We start from the raw sequence: 20,148 nt of genomic DNA, 5'->3' as shown, positions 1-20,148 counted from the left end.
CCGAATATTCAGGAGGATATTGCGGGACATTCCAATTCAGGTATTTCGAACCAGCCAACTCCTCAAAATTCAATTTTTTCTAACCCGATATATGAGGAACAACAGGTGGCAAACGAGTTATTTGAAGCAAAAATCCAGGAGATAGACCGTGACTTGTGTAAATTTGAGTTGATAAGGGAAACGGTAGTGCAATCTGATCATACTACCAATAAGGAAAGCATCCTAGAATCGGGTACAAGTGATGAGAGACCTCACCAAGCAAAAGTCTACACATGTACTGCTCTGGCCAAATCATCAAGTCAACAAACTCTATCACCTCTATCTGACATGTCCACTTATAATGTGCCACAAAAGGGTAGGTGGAAACGGATTGCTAGAGCTGAAAGGGGGTCGGACACAATCATGGAAGAGGCAGTGGGGGATAAGAGAATTAATAGAGATGGTGAAAGTCAACCGAAGTTACTGAGAGTGAGAAGACTGGTTTCTCAGGTGGACAAAGCACAGCAAATGATATTGGCAGCGGCTGGTTCCCAACCCCGCCAGAACCAATGAGTCTTTTATGTTGGAACTGTCGGGGGCTTGGGAACCAACGTACAGAAAATCAGCTCGCAGACATGGTGTGGGCAAAAGATCCCTCCGTTGTGTTTTTAGCCGAAACATGGACGGATGAAGCTAGGCTAATTCAGATTCAAGATCGGTTACAATTTAAAAATAAATTCATAGCCCCTCGAAGAAATAAGACAGGGGGTTTGGTGATTTTTTGGAAGCAAGATTTTGACTTGAACATTGAGATTTTCTCGCAGAATCACATTGACACTTTAATAAATAAGGGCAAGGTAGAAGAATGGAGGTTCACAGGTTTCTACGGGGAACCTGATACACAAAATAGACATGAAGCATGGGCTCGCCTAAAAACTTTAAAATCCAGAGGGTCGGCACCTTGGATTTGCGCAAGAGACTTCAATGAAGTAACTCAGCAATCAGAAAAATTGGGTGGGAGGATTCGGCCTCATGCACAGATGCAGGATTTCCGAGACGTATTGGATGACTGTGGTTTCCTGGACCTTGGTTTCATTGGCTCAAATTTTACATGGCATAAACACTTCGCGCACTACACAGTTTGGGAACGCCTTGACAGGGCAGTAGCTACGGCGGATTGGTTGGAAACTTTCCCAGATACTAAAGTCTACCATCTTGATGTTACATCGTCAAATCATAAGCCACTATGGATAGTACTTGACAGTATGGACTATAGACAAAACCGGCCTTTTCGGTTTGAACAAATATGGATGACCGACAAAGGCTGTGGGGAGACGATAGAAGCAGTGTGGAAGGATACATATGATGCAAATGGTGGGCAAAAAATTCTGAAGAAAGTGGATCGGTGTGGGCTGGAATTAACAAAATGGAGTAAACAGAGTTTTGGGAGCGTATGTAGGGAGTTAGAGAAGAAAAGGAAACAACTTGTGCAAGCCGAAAAAAGAGCCATGCAAGGAGGAAGTGATGGACGTATGAAGCAGCTTGAGGTCGAGATTAATAAACTCTTGGATCGTGAGGCTCAAATGTGGGCTCAACGGTCTAAAATTCAATGGTTGAAAGACGGTGATAAAAACACTCGGTTTTTCCACAGTAAAGCCACTCAAAGACGTCGAAGAAATTATGTGAAAGGTTTATATGATGCAGATGGGCAGTGGACAAATCACCCAGGCCGTGTGGTTGATACAATTGTGGGCTTTTATCAACACCTTTTTACATCAAGCAGTCCAAATGGCTTTGATGACATCCTTGAACAAATACCCATCACAGTGACCGAAGACATGAATAAGGAGTTGACAGGAACGTTTACAGCACAGGAAGTGGAAGATGCAATAAAACAGATGGCACCCCTCAAATCACCCGGCCTGGATGGTATGCCTCCACTCTTTTATCAAAACTATTGGTCTTTAGTAGGTAATGATGTTATTGAAGCTATCTTACACTATCTAAATACTGGTAGTCTTCCTAGTGCTCTTGGCCATTCCTTTATCACCCTTATCCCCAAAGTTAAAAATCCGGAGTATGTCTCACAATATCGGCCTATTAGCCTAAGCAATGTTTTATACAGAGTTTTTTCTAAGGTTTTAGCAAACAAGTTGAAAAAAATTTTACCACATATTATTTCTGAACATCAAAGCGCTTTCATGATAGAACGCTTAATTTCAGATAATATTATGGTGGCTTTTGAAACTTTGCACTATATGAGAAATCACTCTGCAGGTACCACAGGTTATATGGCTCTGAAACTGGATATGAGCAAGGCCTATGATAGGGTCGAATGGTTATATATGAGAAAAGTGATGGAGAAAATGGGATTTGCAGAGCCCTAGGTTAAACTAATGATGGAATGTATTACCACAGCCACATACTCGGTTTTAATCAATGGAGAACCCCATGGAGATATCACACCTACTAGGGGGCTTCGTCAAGGCAACCCCCTTTCACCATACTTATTCCTCTTGTGCACTGAGGGCTTTCATGGCTTGTTGAAGAAAGCTGAGACCTTGGGAGATATAAGGGGAGTATCCACTTGTAGAAGCGGGCCTCGGTTAACTCATTTACTCTTTGCAGATGATAGCCTCATTTTTTGTGGGGCAAATGACAATGAATGCCAAAAGCTTTTGGAAATCCTAGCCATATATGAGCGAGCATCCGGGCAACAAATCAATCGCTCAAAAACCACACTCTTTTTTAGCAAATCCACGTCTCAAGCTATGCAAGATTCCATTAAAGGCGCTCTAGGGGTGCAAGTGGTCCAACAATATGAAAAATATTTAGGACTACCATCCTTTATAGGCCGAGGAAAGAAGGCGAGTTTTGATAACATTAAACAAAGAGTATGGAAAAAATTGCAAGGGTGGGAGGGGAAACTACTTTCCCAAGCCGGTCGTGAGGTTCTAATTAAAGCTGTGGCCCAAGCCTTACCGACCTATACAATGTCATGCTTTAAACTACCTGTTGGTTTATGTCATGAGATAGAAGGTTTAATCAGAAAATTTTTTTGGGGCCAAAGAGGAGATAGCCGAAAAATACACTAGATTAAGTGGGAAGACTTGTGCAAGCCAAAGACAAGGGGGAATGGGGTTTAAAGACCTCTCCAAATTTAACGACGCCTTGCTAGCTAAACAGACTTAGCGCCTGCTGCATGACAAGAGTTCGCTCTTCTATAGAGTATTTAAGGCTAAATACTTCCCCCATAGTTCAGTCATGGAGGCGACTAACCCAAGCTCATCATCTTATGCTTGGAAGAGTGTTCTACGAGGCAGAGAAGTAATAAAAAAGGGGGCAATCTGGCGGATTGGAGATGGAAAATCTGCAGCTATTTGGGGGGAGTGTTGGCTTCCCAATAAGTTTGCACCTAAGGTGGTATCCCTGTGTGTGGCAAGCCTGGCTGATGCTAAGGTTAGTTCATTCATTGATCAAGAAAATAGAAGCTGGAAAGTGGAAGTTATTGATACCACCCTGCTAAATTTTGAAGCTGAAATGGTTAAAAAAATTCCCCTCAATCACACGGTTCAACCTGACCAGCTCTTTTGGCCCTTCAATCCTACTGGAGAATATTCAGTAAAATCTGGATATAAATTTTTGCAGCACGAAGCTCAGAACTTGCAACCGGGTCAGTCAAATACTGATCAACTCAAACCTCTGTGGAAAGCGATTTGGAGTTTACCGGTTCCGAGTAAGGTGAGGAATTTAGTTTGGAGAGCAACAAAAAATTCTTTGCCTACTAAGACGAACCTGGTTCAACAAAAAATCATCACTAGCAGTACGTGTGAAAGCTGTCAGCAAGCCAATGAAGACGTGTGCCATGCTCTGTTCCATTGTCCAAAGCTGTCGGACTTGTGGAACAAAGTTCCTCTGTGGAATCACGATAGTCTTCGCCAGGTAGCAACTTTTATTGATCTAACTGGTTGTGTTTTTGCAGATAACAGGGACCCGGCTCTCTTTTCCATGGTGATTTGGACTCTATGGAACCGTAGAAATAACCTCAGACTTGGAAAAGCAGTCATCTCCCTTGATCAGGTGTTGCATCAAGCAAAGGAAAGGTTGCGGGAATTTGCACTCCACAATACAGTTCACACTATACCAGTGAGACGCCAACCAACAAGATGGCTTCCTCCGGATCGTCCACTTTACAAACTGAATTTTGATGGAGCGTTGTTTGCAACAAAGCAGTGTGCTGGATTGGGCGTGATTCTTAGGAACTCCGAGGGTCAAGCTATGGTCTCACTCACCGAAAGAGCTACACTTCCCTTCACGACCATTGAGGTTGAAGCAATGGCAGCCAGGAGAGCTTTGCTTTTAGCTTTGGAGACAGGTTTTGATCGAGTGATTCTTGAAGGAGACTCGCAAGTTCTCATCACAGCCCTCCAAAACAATTCGTACACTTTATCCCATTTTGGTCATTTAGTTCAAGACATACAGTATCTTGCCTCTTGTTTCTCAGAGATACATTATTCCCATGTTCGCAGGCATTGTAATACTGTAGCTCATGCTTTAGCAAAGAGAGCAAACTCTATTTTCGATTATCAAGTCTGGATGGAAGATGTACCACCAGATATTACCTCTGTATTAGAGGCCGACTTTATTGGCCTAACTGATTGAAATGCAAAGTCTTGTTTCTCCAAAAAAAAAAAAAAAGTATTGCCGATTGTATTCTGTTGAGGTGGCACTCTTATTCTTTGTTTTAAATGTCGTGGCATTTTTTATTAATTGAGCTGGCAATAGTCGATGACCAGCCTGGCCATACGTGCGTTATATGTGTATTTCAAATGTGCACCTAGCAAAGCCCTTAAAAAATATATATATGTAGAGATCCTTTTCTCCCCAATTGGAATGTAGAGATTCATTTACAAACACATTGTGTGCAAGAAAATATATAATTAGATCATTTTCTTCTTTTTTAAAATAAATTCCATGCAAATAATTGAATCAAAGAAATGCTTGATTTTGGCGCCTTAAAAATTGAATTTTGGATGTAATTTATGATCTATTCCTATTTTAAGATTCTCTTTGACAATTTTGCATGGCAGTTTAGAAGGTACCGATGTATTGGAAGAGTCTATGAAGAATTGCTATTAAAACTTTGAGAAAAACATTGTTAAGAGTTGTTTCTTACCAATATTTGAGTAGAAAATATATTATGTATTGAGAATAAAAGAAAAGTAGAGAGTAGAGACTACTGGCCTTCTTGTTGAGTGGTAAATCTTTCTCTCTTTTTAGTTCAATTCGGTGTTATTCAATCCATGGAAGGGAGGGCTACCCCTATCATGTGTAGCCTATACTAAAAAATATTTAAAGAAAGAGTTGCATGCCAATTAATTAAGACCTTCCAAGTCCACCCATGCTAATTGTGCAATTGTTTACAATGAAAAGCTTGAAATGCTTACCATTCTATAATTTGTTATGATTTAGGTTGGAAAAATATTCTTGACAATGTAATTTGCATTGAGGATGTAATTCTGTGAACCAAAAAAAAAAAATTATAGTTTGGAGCTAAATAGAGAATTTCCATTTGAAGAAGCCCTCTCAACCAGAGATTTCACTTATTTGCTGGACCATTTTAAGCAAGAAGGCCCCTTGAGCGAGCTTGTCAAATAGCATTTTTTAAATAATCAAAGTATATTGAGGAAGCGTGATTTTTCTTATGCAGAGCATTCTTAATCTGTGTGCCCTACATTTATTTCACGCTTGCTAAGATAATTTGTATGCGTGGGAAGACTTGAGACTTCACGCTATCGTCTGGGAAGAGCAAAGAAGAATTGAGACTGGGGCAAATCATTTTTTATGCTTTAGAGAGTAGAGAGAGCCTTTTTATTTTTTTATTTTTTTATTTTTTTTGGGGGGGGGGGGGTGGGGGGGGTGGAGAGAGAGAGCTTTCTATGTTGAACGCATTGTTGCTACCATATTTTCATGACTTCCGATCTTTTGCTTTCAATTTTTTACTTGAACCTACTCTACTCCCCTTAACCCTCTTTCCCTCCCCCTAATTCAGACGGACCATAAATGTTCTTAGCTAACAAAAAAAAAAAAACTGTGCAAGGACATATATAACCTAATCCTTAAATAATCAATACATACATACATACATATATATATATATATATGGACCAATTAATTACCATTTATTTAATCCAGGAAAAAAAAAACTTATTATAAACCAAAATAACTTAAAATTGAGTTCGGAAAACTGCGTCTAAAAATACAATTTTGCAGTTATCCATTCATTTTTCAAAATTGGTTTAGAACTGAACTTATTCAGTTTTTTCGAACTATTGAATTTCAACTATTGTGCCAAACTACCCAGCTTGAAGTAAAGTCCCGGCTATGACAATGCTTATATTAAAATATTTTCCAACCGATAACATGTTTTCAAGGTTTTGAAAAGTTTTTATTACATGTATAATTATTCTCCTAGATTTTTTAATTAGTTAATTTTCCTTGATTTTCCATTGACAAAACACTGCCTTGAAAGACCTTTCTAAAATTGTAAGGAGATGAACAGAAAGAATTTATAGATCGAACAGTTCCCAATAATAACAACAAATCCCAAAAAGGGCGTCTGAGACAGATTATCTGACTATGCTGCCTAGATAAAATACCATATCAGATTAGTCGCTATCTCTGACCAGTTAGCAAAACCAATTGTCAAGTGGATACTTCTCCCTCTTATCGAACCTATATCAGAGAAGGCTACAGGAATCCAGAGATAAAATATACATATTCATCAGCCTTCACAGAGATTCCTAACGTTTTCATGCAAGTTATTAAATAAACTTTATACAACTTAAATTTCATGTACGAGGGAGAGAGAGAGAGAGGGAACAGCATGCACAAGACAGAAAAGACTCTTCACTATTAATAAAATTAAAAATAATACAAATATTACCTTTCGATAAAAGAATAAGATTTACAGCTCTATACAACTAACAGCATTGTCTTTCTGATCCAAAGACTATTCACTATTTATAGAAGCAATCAATACAAATGTGACCTTTCCATCAAAAAGAGATTACGTGTCTATACAGCAACAGTATAGTCTTCCCGATCCAAACACAGGTTACGGGTATCAAAATTGCATTAAGTCAGCTTTCGCCATAGATATCCCTTGGAAGCTGATAAGCACTTCACTTTTGGGAAAACAAATCCTGCCTTAGGGGGGTTTCCATCAACAAAAGAATTCTCGTAAATCTCTTTGCACTCTTGTACTACCTGTTTGAAAAAATAACAGAAATATCAAGCCTACAGAGGACAGAACTCAAGTATTTTCTCCGAAGCAACATTGGGAAACGAAACAAAAGCAAAGAAATTTTAAACTCTGCAACACGAGACAATTATAGCTCCAAGTCACTGTAGATCAAAATTTCTACTATAGAACTTTGGGTAACTGTACTTCCTAAATTAATGGTGGATGTAAAATGCCCCAAGGTTATATGTTCAACATAAGATATATAGATGGAATACATTCTATTGTGGTTTATACCCATATAACTTAGTAAACTTGGTCCTTGTAACATTTATAAAGCAGTACACATCTCATGAGGCAGTGATTTGCACCATTACTCAGGATCGTCCTGTAAAGTACTATGAAGTAATTTTGGTCTCCATCAGACATCATAATACACCGTAAGGAAACTCATTTCTCATATTTTAGCATCCAACACTACATCTATGATTTAAAGCTGAGAAGAAGAACTAAAACATTGCATACCTCCTTTGCATCCTTCCTTGGTATGCCTTCCCGTAGTCCAACAAGTTTCTCAACAACCTCAGGCTGCAAGAGGAAAATATCGATAATTAATTAATGAAGAATCTGTAATCTTCAGGTACTTTAGAAGAGGTCAAGATTTCTATGCCTTATCTTCTATGGCAGGAAATTAGCATTAACTTAAAAGAGAATAATGAAACACTGACCCAATTGACGGATAAACCATGATTTATAATAATAAAGTAAACCAGAAGATAATTCTAGGAGCACCGCATTGTTTATTAATAATAAGTAGGAGAGAAAGTGGACAACATGGTCACTAAATATATACTTCCTCCGTCCCACTTTGTTTGTCCTCTATTCCATTTTGGGATGTCCCAAAATATTGTTCTGTTTCTAAAAATAAAAGTTATTAATTTACTAATATTCCTATTATACCCCTATTAATTTACTAATTCAATTTTTTAATAAATTTATTTAAGGGTACTTTTGAAAACTTATACATTTTTAAAAGGTAGACAAGATAATAAATGATGTTCCCTTAAAAATGTTGACTTTTCAAACAGGACAAACAAAGTGGGACGGAGGGAGTAATTTATTTATATTTAGATTACTAAATTATTCTAATAACCTCAAAAGATTAATTGGTTTACTTAAGAGGTGCATTTTGAAATTTCCAGTAACAAAATTGTGATGGAAAACTCAGATTTCTTCATTAATAAAATAGATTACCGGGCAGTCAGGTTGATGTTCAAGAATATTTGTGTAAATGAGCGTGAAGGTATCCAGGCTCTCTGCTGAAGCAAGTTCTCTTAAATCACTCATTATCCTGACTCTGTTTTCAACTTTCTGCAACCCAAGTGAGGAAAATTAGAATAAAGAAGCATTGGAAGAAATTAAAAGATAAATTTAACCAAGAATTAAAATAAATAAATAAAATTCTCTGTGATAGGAATTCACTTCAAAAGATAAGGAGACTTTTCAAAAAACCACCCAAACACTTCCAAAACATATTCAGTACTTACAGAAACAGTCAAATATTCCCTAAAAAAGTCCATAAGAACTTCTTCATCCAGCCTCATCCGTTCTATAGTATCTTCCTTGATATAGTTTCTCTAAAGTCACAAGCATCATTAGGTTCATCATGTTGTAAAATAAAAATAACTATATAAATTACAGGGGAGTACAAACAAAAGCACACTCTTTTCAATGTGAAATAAAAACCTGTATTAAAAGATGATCAACGTAAACAATCACTGTTTCCTCCAGGCAAGCTTCAACGAATCTCCTAAATGATCTTTCTTCAATGTACCTTAAATATCCAATATAACATGCAAAAATAAATGTCTTATTTTTATGTGAGACACAGCAGTACCATAATCATCATAATACGGTAATACCAAACCAAAGTATAAAAACCTTAATCTGTATTCTGCAACAACAAATTTTGTTAAAAATAAGCCAGAGTTCCAAAAATTGGTGATACTCAAACAATTTTAAGGCAAATTAATAAGTGATTTTTGGGTTAATTTAAAACAAATCGGATAGAAGGAAGACTCAGGCACAAGCATTTTACATGTAGAGTTGGATCAAATCAAACTCTACTTGGGACAAAATCTGATGGAGAGACTAGGCCCCAATATCTTGATGCCTCAATTACATTCAATCAATATAGAAAGACTAGAGTTGGATTAAATCAAACTAAAATAGGGTTTTCATCGTAACGCAAACCTTCAGAAATAGAAGGCATATACTATCAGTACTATCTTGGGAAGATAGGAAACTACAGAATATCATAAGATCAATGCGGTACAACACATATTTAATAACATGAAGTAACTTTTAAACTGGTTTTGTGTGATATTTGGGATCAGCTATTCATTACTCCTGCTGTCAATCAGAGAATTTGGTGGAGACAAAATCAACCTAAATATTATACTCAATCAAGAACTAGGAGAACTATATCATCCAACATTTCATCCCCTTTTAATTGGTTATCGTACTAAATTTTCTATTTCATTTAAAAATAAAACCAACTAAGTTAACTCCAAGCTTTCTTTTTTATTGAAGACAAAAGAAGGCATGTAGGAAATCCAATCAAATATGTTGTTTAATCTGTATGTTGGTCCCCAACCACCTCAAATGGTAGGCAGTCCCATCTCCATATAAAGTGATGCTCTAGAATAAAACTATTTAAAAGAAACAATTAATTTACAATGCCATCCCAATGCACACAAAACTTATCAAGGATAATTGATGGCCATAAGATAGAAGAAGGGAACAAACTAAAGGCTGTAATCCTGTCCATGTCAAACACTACTTTTAATTGAAAACAATAAAAGTACGCAAATGTATGTTGAACCAACAAAAGCCTGCAGTACTGAAACCTAGAAAAATATTTGTAAGTCAGAGAAGAACACTCACATTTTCACATCTGTAAAATAATCACCAAATGTTGCAACCAGGTACTCCGTAACTTGTCCTTCACACCACTCTGGAACATGCAAAAGGTGAAAACCCAACTCAGATACTAAGACAGTCGTTTAAAGAGAGAGAAAGAAAATCGATGAAGTCATTTCCAACTAAAACAGTTTCATCATTAACAGGTGCACAAATTGCATCAGAAAATCAATGATTGCATGATTTGAAATCACTAATTAATTAACATTGAAGCAATATGTATCAAGTTGTTCCATGGGATATATTGGGCACATTCTCAAAATTGTCAAGTTTTTTTTTTTTTTTTGATAATCCTCAAAATTGTCAAGTTATTGAAACATAACAGACATAAATTTCTTAAGACTTTTAATCTACTGGGACGCTTCCAAATCTTCCGCATGAATACTATGAAAAGCCTGAATCACTTTTTTTCCCCCTACATGCATCCACTGATGGTCTGGTTGTCTCTTGTACATAATGACATCCATCATGAAATCTTTACTTCAGTGATAGCTTAGCTTATGTTCTAGAGACACTGCCTTCTGCCTACCTAATCTATTTTTCCCCTAGACAAACTGAACTTGACCCAATAACAACTTATTCTAATTACATGGGGATATGCATGTGGACACTTTTGCACAATTCTACACCAATCACAACAATATCCGCTGTTAGGTCCTTAGCAATGTATGGTTTTTTTTTTTCTCGTTCTCTGTCCACGTCATTTTGGACAATGCATTTGTCCTTTCAATCAGGGAGAAATTTCCTTCAATTTAAGGTGAAAGAAAACTCAGTACAGTTTTTTTTTTTTTTTGATAAGTAATAAAGATATATATTCAAGAAACTACCTAATGCAGAAAAACACAAGGCAGAGAGAAAAGTACAATGGGAAAGAAAGAGAAAAAAGAAAAAAGAAAGGAAAGGATACTAATTGCAGAGAGAGCTAAGAAACAAAGGGAGGGAATCACTAGAGGTGAGTCCCAAAGCCCTAGACCAGTCAAACAGAAAGCCACTGAAAGAGGCCCATAACTGGTCATCCGAACTTTCCATGTCCTCAAACGTCCTCCTATTTCGCTCCCTCCAAATACACCACATCAAGCATAATGGAGCTAAGTTCCAAATGCTAGACACATGCTTTCCAAGCCAATTCCACCAACCAAATAGAGTATCCGCAACCAATCTTGGCAAGACCCAAGAAATCCCAAAAGATGTAAACACCAAACTCCACAACCGATAAGCCTTACCACAATGAAGTAACAAATGCTCCACCATCTCCCCATTACAACAGCACGTGATAAACCAATCAACAAAAACCATCCCTCTACCCCTCAAATTGTCACCTATAAGGATCTTATCCCATACAGTAGTTCACACGAAGAAGGAAACACGTTAAGGAGCCTTAATCTTCCAAACACCTTTCCAAGGAAAAATAATGGGCATAGGGTTTCTCAACTTATTGTAAAACGAATGGATATCAAAATCCCCATTTTTTGTCAACTTCCATCACATACGATCTCCATTCTCAGTGGGAGGTAGATTTGAACCCAAAGTACGGAGAAATTCATCCACACAATCATTTGGTCTCCAAATAAAATGAACATTTCAGCTTCTCCATTCCTCTATCCCCAGCTGTTCAAGAGAAGAGGCCACTGATGCCTCTTTATTGGAAGCAGTCCCATACACACTTGAAAATGTCAATTGAAGTGGAGAATCCCCACACCATTGATCTGTCCAGAACTTAACTCTCTCTCCCACCCCTACCACAAAGCGAATATCTTTGCTAAATTCCTCCCACCCCATGCAGATGCTTCTCCACAAGGCACACCCATATACCCCTCTACCTAGCTTGGAAGTCCATCCCCCCCATTCTTCCCCAAACTTGAGAGCTACAACTCTTCTCTAAAGCCTTGTCTCCTTAATCCCAAACCGCCATAACCACTTCCCTAGTAAGGCTTTGTTAAAAGTAGTTAACCAAGAGATTATCGACTGTCAATATTTTACCATGTGTTGCTGTCCAAACTAAAAGAGCCACCTTTTGCAGGCTTTTGCCTTCAAAATGGAGTTCTAGGGACAATTAACCTGCCCCTCTTCTATTTCATTTTCCTCTTCTTCTTTTTTTTCTTTTTTTTTTTTTTTGAACTAGTAACCTCCACTTCATGGGGCATGGCCCCAGATGATTGTGTTAACACTTGACAGTAGCATTCTATATGATTCATCCCCACTCCAATTAACTCAGCCACGTAAAGCAAATCAAAGAGATGTTGAACAGATTCAAGAATGCAGTCCAATAATGCCCATGAATATGCTGGATTCCAATGTGAATCATCATTAGAACAACGCATATGACATGCTATGGTTACATCTCAATTGTCTGTCTATTGTAATTTCTAACAATCCCAGAAATAAGAGTATCTAAGATCTCCGCACCATAAATCATAAGTTGGGTAAAAACAGAATTATTGCCATCCCTAAAATTAAACCTGATAAAAAGTGGAACTTTCCCTAAACCAATCTAATATTTTTTTAAATTTCAGTCAATGTGTTCCCTTAACTTATTTTCTTCATTTTTTTAACTTTTTTTATTTGTTTTAGTGCATCCCTAACCTCAACAGTTTACCTCTTACAACAATCCTCCCCATATTTTTCCCTTAACGCCCAAACCTCTTGAAGAAAATTGAGAGCAAGTCATCTCCCGATTCACAGAATGATACATCACCTTATCCCTTTATCTGTTCAACAAAAAAAAAAGGCCATTTTTGAGATTCTCCAACATAAAGTAGGTAAGTAAACTAACCCAATTGAGGTCTCTTCCTGACTAGCACATGATACCCAAGTGTCTAATCACCTCTACAGGGGCACATTTCTTAACAAGCAAATCAATATACGACCCCCTTTATTCCACCTTTTAAGATGTAGCTTCAGCCCCTTGAGCTTCCCACCTAAAACTGTAATGGAATCCTTTTGAAACTAAAAACCAAACCATTGTTGCATGCTATCCAAAAGTCCTTCTGAATTTAGTCACATGGTTTGGAACCTAAAAGGCCTTTCCCTTTGATGCATACCACCCACCACCCCCCCCCCCCCCCCCCCCAAAAAAAAAAAAAAAAAAAAAAAAGAATCCAAAATAATTGGAGAGTGGTCTACCATGAACATACTCCAGCCAATTGCTCCCAAAACCCTCATCTAGCTCTATCATCATTAGGACAATGAACACATGGAAAATATCAAACAAAGCTGATCTCCATTGTATAACAGACAAGTAATGGTAAAGACTACTTGACCTTTCTAATAAAGCTTAATAGTAAGTCCCACTTCTGGATCTTCAGATATGGTAAAATAGGAACCACAAATGGTAAAAATAATTTACCTTTCTGATAAAGGTTTACAAGTAACTCCTGCACTCCTGGATCTTCAAATATTACACTAACTGTTTGCTGAACAGCTTCCTATCATCAACGCAGAATTTAAATATTAGTTCTGAAGATCTATTTCAAACACATTAAGCCATCAGGATATACAATGTATGCTAGTATATCATGAACAGCACATATAACAACTTTATGGAGCATGAAAAAATACACAATTTTGTAAAATATTAACTACAAAACAATTATGGTTGCATTTCAAATCTAGTCTGGTCGCCAAGTACAAGGCCATGGCACATATGTCATGTGAGCTTATGTGATTAAGTACCTTATCACAGAATTAGGTTTGATGTGCAATTGCCTATAGCTATGGATCTTTACCTCGGGAATATCTTTTCAGTTATTCCTATTCAGCTCAAGCCCATGGGGGCAGCTTTGGTTCAAACCCCCGCCCTCCCACACACACACACACACACACACATATAGGTGCATTGTCATCTTGTTTGAGAAAAGAGTGGAAAGTGGTGTAATTCCCAACCATATGTGATGAGATATATTGTAAGGGATAACATAAATTTTAAGCTTTATGATGAAGTACAATTCACATGGAAGTCTAATGATAAAGCATTTAAATATATCATGCAGTAATAGAATTACAAAGATATACCATGTAGGGCATGATCCATGCGAAATTAGAAGGAAAATACACCAAAAAATATATAATAAAACCTTCAAATGTGATCATACCTTTGCAAACTCTAGGAAACCCTTGCAGGTGTCTTCAAAATTAACCTATATATGAAAAAAGGAAAAAGGCTTTGCATTTATTTTACAATAACATTTAAAAATTACATCAATACAAAAAGATAAGAAAGGCCAAACAAGAAAGTCAACCGGGGGGGGGGGGGGGGGGGGAAGTAGAAGATCTTTATAAAGGAGCTCAAGTCAACTACAAAAATAAAAGGAAGAAATAAATAAATAAATACACTAGCTATCATTCTTTTTTTATAGGAAACGCTAGCTACTGTAAAATAGACTAGTTGTCATTCCTTATCAAATTGATTATGTAGATGGATTTTAAATGTTAGATAACAGATTATTGGTGTACCTTTTGTTATGCCTCAATGTTAGGATTGATCCCTTTGTTGCACTTTTTTAATAAAATTCTTACATATTAAAAAAAATTGTTAATTTTTTTGTTGGCAAGGAATGCATATTCGTCGTCCAGTAGCAAAAACCATCTTTTATATTGGTATCGCAGTAGCACTTTGGTTGGGTATCAGAGCAATATTACCGATTGATAAACCCTTAACTTTAGTCTTTTTTAAATTAATTCAATTATGAAATAAAATATCGCAACATGTGTATCTAGGGAATAGTTGCTGTGAAGTGAATTCTCCTTAGATACATCTATGCAATTAAATTTTGGATCTATTCTGAGTACATGGATTATGCTAAAGATTCAAAACCCTTTTTTTTTCCTTAATTTTTTATAAGAAATAGAAATGGTCCAATTTAGAGCATCACCCTACTCTGCCTTATGTGAACAATTTGGACAGAGAAACAACTGTACTTTCAATGGCACTAATTATCTAATTCTGAGCATAAATCCATATAAATTTGTGAGAGTGGTCGAATGTAATTGGCGATGTCTCTTCTCTATCTCTTGTAGGTTTTCTTGATGATATTCAATTCTAATTATTTAAAACCCTTAGTAGAACATCTACACTTAGGCTGCTCATCTTTCTAATCAAACTTCCACACTACCTTTTTTTTTTATAGGAAAACTTCCACACTACCTATATTAAGAAAGCATGTACATATTTTTTTTTTTTATTATTATTGGTAATCTGCACAAGCACCTAGTGGATTTTCAACCCATGACCTCACCCTCCATCTCATTATTATAAGAGAAGGACGTGCCAATTGAGCTATAATTCATTGCTCATACATACATACATATAAATAAATGTGTGCGTGTGTGTGCGTGTGGATGTGGGTGGGTTTGAAGTAATGACTATTGGTTTTGTGTAATTTGAACTTAAATTATGGGACTAGAATGAAGGTACTCTTGGGTTGAAAAATAGTTTACAAAAAAATCAAAAGGGATGGGACAAGTTTAAGGTTAAGGATGAGACTTTTTAAATGGGACAAATATGGGACTGTACTCCCAAATTTGTGTGGGATTGGGAGGGATCTACAGCGGGATAATTGTCATTTATAATGTAAGTAACAAGAAGCCAATTTTATTTAAGTGTAAGGAGCAATTCTGAAATCTTTTTGTGTTTGGACATGGGATGTGCTATTGGTCCATCGGGTCTTATTTTGGGTTTCTTTACTTTAGTGGGGTTTATCTGTGAGTTTAGTTATTTAGTTTAGACTTAATTATCAAACCCCAAGGAGCCAAAGTCATATTAGGGTTAAATATCAGTCATATATGACTCATTGGGCTTTGATAACTAAGCCCAACTAACTAAACTCACAAAGAAAACCAAATCAAATAATTAAACAAGAAGCGCCTTATTGGGGAAGTAAAATATCATTTGGTTAAATGGGCTACTGTTTGTTCTCCTATTTCTTTGGGTGGCTTAGGGATAAGGAAGATAAGACTTTTCAATGAAGCTTTACTTGGGAAGTGGCTTTGGAGATTTGGGGTTGAGGAAGATGCCCTTTGGAGGCAAGTGATAGAGATGAAGTATGGATGTGTGTGGGGGGGCTGGTTTACCAAAGCTGTGATTGGACCTTATGGTGTTGGTTTATGGAAAAATATCAGTCAGGGATGGCCTTCTTTCTCTCGCCATATTCTGTATGATATTGGTGATGGGTCTAGAGTGAAGTTTTGGCAAGACCGGTGGTGTGGAGAGACTTCTCTTGCTGTTAGATATCCAGACTTGTTCAGATTTTGCAGGAATAAGGATGCCAGTGTGGCTGAGCTTATGATGTCCACTAATGTTGTCCTCTTTTGGAATGTGAGATTCATTAGGAGTGTGCATGCTCGGGATCTAGAGGCTATGTCCGACTTCATGGTAACTATTTATGGTTCGCATATAAGGGGGCAAGGTGAGGATAAAATGTGTTGGATTCCTAGCAAAAGTGAAGGGTTTCTTGGTTAATGATTATTATAGAATTTTTGCTGGCACCGCTTTCTTTGGGTTTCCTTGGAAAAGTATTTAGAAGCAGAAGATTCCCTCTAGAGTAGCTTTCTTTGTTTGGAATGCTGTTTTAGGGAAATGCTTGACGATTGATAATTTACGTAAAAGGAAGGTGTGGATTCTAGATTGGTGCTACATGTGTAAGAAAAATGGTGAATCGGTTGACCATCTATTTCTTCATTGTCCTTTTGCTTCGGATTTATGGTCTATGGTTTTGGGCCTTTTTGGAGTCTCTTGGGTTATGCCGCACACTGTTCTGGGGCTGTTATGGTGTTGGCAAGGCAGCTTTGGTCGTCATCGAAATGGTTATATTTGGTCCGTCATTCCTCATTGCTTATTGTGGTGTCTTTGGAGGGAGAGGAATAGTAGATGTTTTGAAGATATTGAGAAATCTATTCCAGACCTCAAGCTTCTCTTTTTTAGAACTTTAAGGGATTGGTTGTTTGCTTTGCAAGATAAATCTTTCCCCTCTTTTATTGATAGCCTAGACTCTTGCAATTTTTGTATTTGATTTCTTTTCCCTTGTACACTCCTTGTGCACTAGGGTGTCCCCTTTATATCAATATATCTTATTACTTATCAAAAAAAAAAAAATATATATATATATATATATCACCTGGTTAATTGGAACACTGTTTGTTATCCAATACAGTCAGGTGGTTTGGGTAATACAAGTCTTATCCACTTCAATACTTCCTTATTAAGGAAGTTGTTATGGAGTGTGGAAACAGATTCACTTTGGATGGTAGTTTTAGCTACAAAGTATGGTTGTTCTAGGGGTGGTTGGAGTTCTAACGTGTCCAATGAGCCACATGGTGTTTCCTTGTGGAAGCACATAAGTAATCTAGGTTCTTAATTTTTTGCCACTGTACATTTCCAATGTACTTAGGTTAGCTAATTTTTAATAAAAGTTCTTACATTATTTATCCCAAAAAAAAAAACAAAAAATGAGAAAAGAACTCAGATTGATAATAATATAACCTGTTCAGCATAGTTTTGTGGAAGAGCTTCCATGGTGCTATTACTTAGCTCCATTGCAAGATCATAGCAGCGCAGATTATTGTTAACCTGTACACGATGACAACAGGAGATTTTTGTTAAAATGTACAAAATGTCAATAGAGAAACATATGATAAGCTATTTCAATGCAAGCGCCAAAGATTGTCCCTGGCTAAATGATCAAATAACTCACAAACCATTGCACACAAAGGCTCCAGACCAATTTCAGAAGCAGGTTCTTCAAGTCTCTGCCTCTCAGCTGCTTGAAAATCAATCATCACCTGAAGCAAGACAAACCACAAGGTCCAAACATGCAGGGAAAATTTAAAAAAAAAAAACAAAAAAAAAAACAAAACAAAACAAAACAAAAAAAACAACAACAACAACAACATCATCAAAGCTCTTAGTTACTTAATTATACTTTTAGCAATATTACTGATCAATTAACCCACCACACATGGTAAAGAACTACATAAGATTGTAAGAAAGATATTATCATCAAGAGAAACCAAAGAAAAATCAATTGTTAATATCTCCATCAAGTGAAGCCATCAGACACATTCGTATATGAAAAAATTAACTTTTTTTTTAATACGAAATTTTATTGATGAAAAATTGTACAAGTAAACAGGGAACAAGAAATCTATATTGGCTGTATACAGTATACCAAAGAGTTCCTCTACAAAGATCATGAATACAATGAATCTATGAAATCATACAAATTGGAAGGCATGTGATCTAGGGCATGATGATATGGCATGGCCAAATAATCTACATGGGTATGATGAGTCAGGCTACTATTCCACATGGGATGATGACATGGCTGAGAAATGAACATGGCAATGGACGCTCTTTAAGAACATATGACTAAGGTCCCATTTTGTAAGCTTAACTCAAAACAGTTTTCAAGTATTCAAATCCTAAAAACCATGGGTCCCACTATTAAAAACTATGTTTGGAATGAGAACCTTAAATAGAGTTTTTAAGGTTTAGTGTGGGTAACTTAGAGAGAAGATCCTTGGTGGTGTGTCATCTCCTCTTTGCAGATGACACTCTAATTTTTTGTAATGTTGACCTAGATCAGATTTTGATTCTTCGTATGATTCTTATTTGGTTTGAGGCGGTTTCTGGTTTAAAGATAAATCTGGGCAAGTCAGAATTGGTTCCCGTTAGAGTGGTGCATAATATAGACTTACTGTTGAATGTCCTTGGCTACAAGGAGGGTACTCTTCCAATGAAAAAATTGGGTCTTCCTTTGGGTGCTAAATTCAAGGATAAGACTATATGGAACCCGATTCTGGAGAAAATGGAAAGGAGATTAGCAGAATAGAAATGCTTGTACTTATCCAAGGGAGGTAGAGTCACTTTAATCAAAAGCACTCTATCTAATTTACCCCTTATTTTCTATCTTTATTTCCTATACCTGCTATTGTGGCTAACCGAATGGAGAAACTTCAACAAAATTTCTTATGGGGTGGCATTGGTGATGAACCTAAATTTCATTTGGTTAAATGGGCTACTATTTGTTCTCCCATTTCTTCAGGTGGCTTGGGGATAAGGAAGATAAGACTTTTTAATGAAGCTTTGCTTGGGAAGTGGCTATGGAGATTTGGGATTGAGAAGGATGCCTTTTGGAGGCAAGTGATAGAGGTGAAATATGGATGTGTATGGGGGGACTGGTGTACCAAATCTGTTAATGATCCATATGGTGTTGGTTTATGGAAAAATATCAGTCAGGAATGGCCTTCTTTTTCACGCCATATTCTGTATAATATTGGTGATGGATCTAGGGTAAAGTTTTGGCAAGACCGTTGATGTGGAGAGACATCTCTTGCAGTCAGCTATCCTAACTTGTTTAGATTTTGCAAGAATAAGAAGGCTAGTGGGGCTAAGCTTATGAATTCTGCCAATAGCGTCCTCTTTTGGGATGTAAGCTTCTTTAGGGGTGTGCATACTCTGGAATTAGTAGCTTTGTCAGGTTTCATGGAAACCATATACGGTTCTTCAATAAGGGGGTTTGGGGAGGATAAGATGTGTTTGAAACCGGGTAAAGATAAGGGGTTCATGGTTAATGATTATTACAAAATTTTAGTGGGCTCTACTAACTACTGTTTTCCTTGGAAAAGTATTTGAAAACATAAGATTCCTTCTCGAGTAGCTTTCTTTGTTTGGACTGTTGCTTTAGGGAAATGTTTGACGATTGATAATTTACGAAAAATGAAGGTTTAGATATTTGATTGGTGCTACATGCGCAAGAGTAATGGTGAATTAGTTGGCCATCTCTTTCTTCATAGTTCCGTTGCTATGGATTTGTAGTCTATGGTCTTGGGTTTATTTGGAGTAAGCTAGGTTATGCTGCAAACTATTTTGGGGCTCCTAGCGTGTTGGCAAGGTAGGTTTGGTCATCATCGAAATGGTTATATATGGTCAATTGCTCCTCATTGCTTAA

At 37.0% G+C, this 20,148-nt stretch overlaps 1 protein-coding gene across 1 annotated transcript in view; it reads right to left on the bottom strand.

The window, feature by feature from the left end:
- Positions 1-6,878: 6,878 nt before the first annotated feature.
- The window catches only part of LOC115991551 (exocyst complex component SEC6-like), a 28,416-nt gene continuing 15,146 nt past the window's right edge, over positions 6,879-20,148 (bottom strand). The window contains exons 16-25 of the mRNA XM_031115330.1: positions 17,897-17,980; positions 17,682-17,768; positions 14,296-14,340; positions 13,551-13,629; positions 10,169-10,238; positions 8,969-9,056; positions 8,770-8,859; positions 8,477-8,593; positions 7,748-7,810; positions 6,879-7,248 (exon numbers count right to left, since the gene is read on the bottom strand). Of these exons, the coding sequence (XP_030971190.1) occupies positions 7,117-7,248; positions 7,748-7,810; positions 8,477-8,593; positions 8,770-8,859; positions 8,969-9,056; positions 10,169-10,238; positions 13,551-13,629; positions 14,296-14,340; positions 17,682-17,768; positions 17,897-17,980 (855 nt within the window). The 3' untranslated portion in view covers positions 6,879-7,116. The remainder of the gene's footprint in view (positions 7,249-7,747; positions 7,811-8,476; positions 8,594-8,769; positions 8,860-8,968; positions 9,057-10,168; positions 10,239-13,550; positions 13,630-14,295; positions 14,341-17,681; positions 17,769-17,896; positions 17,981-20,148) is intronic.

The sequence above is a fragment of the Quercus lobata genome, chromosome 5, assembly GCF_001633185.2.
Source record: "Quercus lobata isolate SW786 chromosome 5, ValleyOak3.0 Primary Assembly, whole genome shotgun sequence".
Lineage (NCBI taxonomy): Eukaryota > Viridiplantae > Streptophyta > Magnoliopsida > Fagales > Fagaceae > Quercus > Quercus lobata.
Note: the sequence above shows the minus strand (reverse complement) of the source record. Positions and strands in the feature narration are given on the sequence as shown.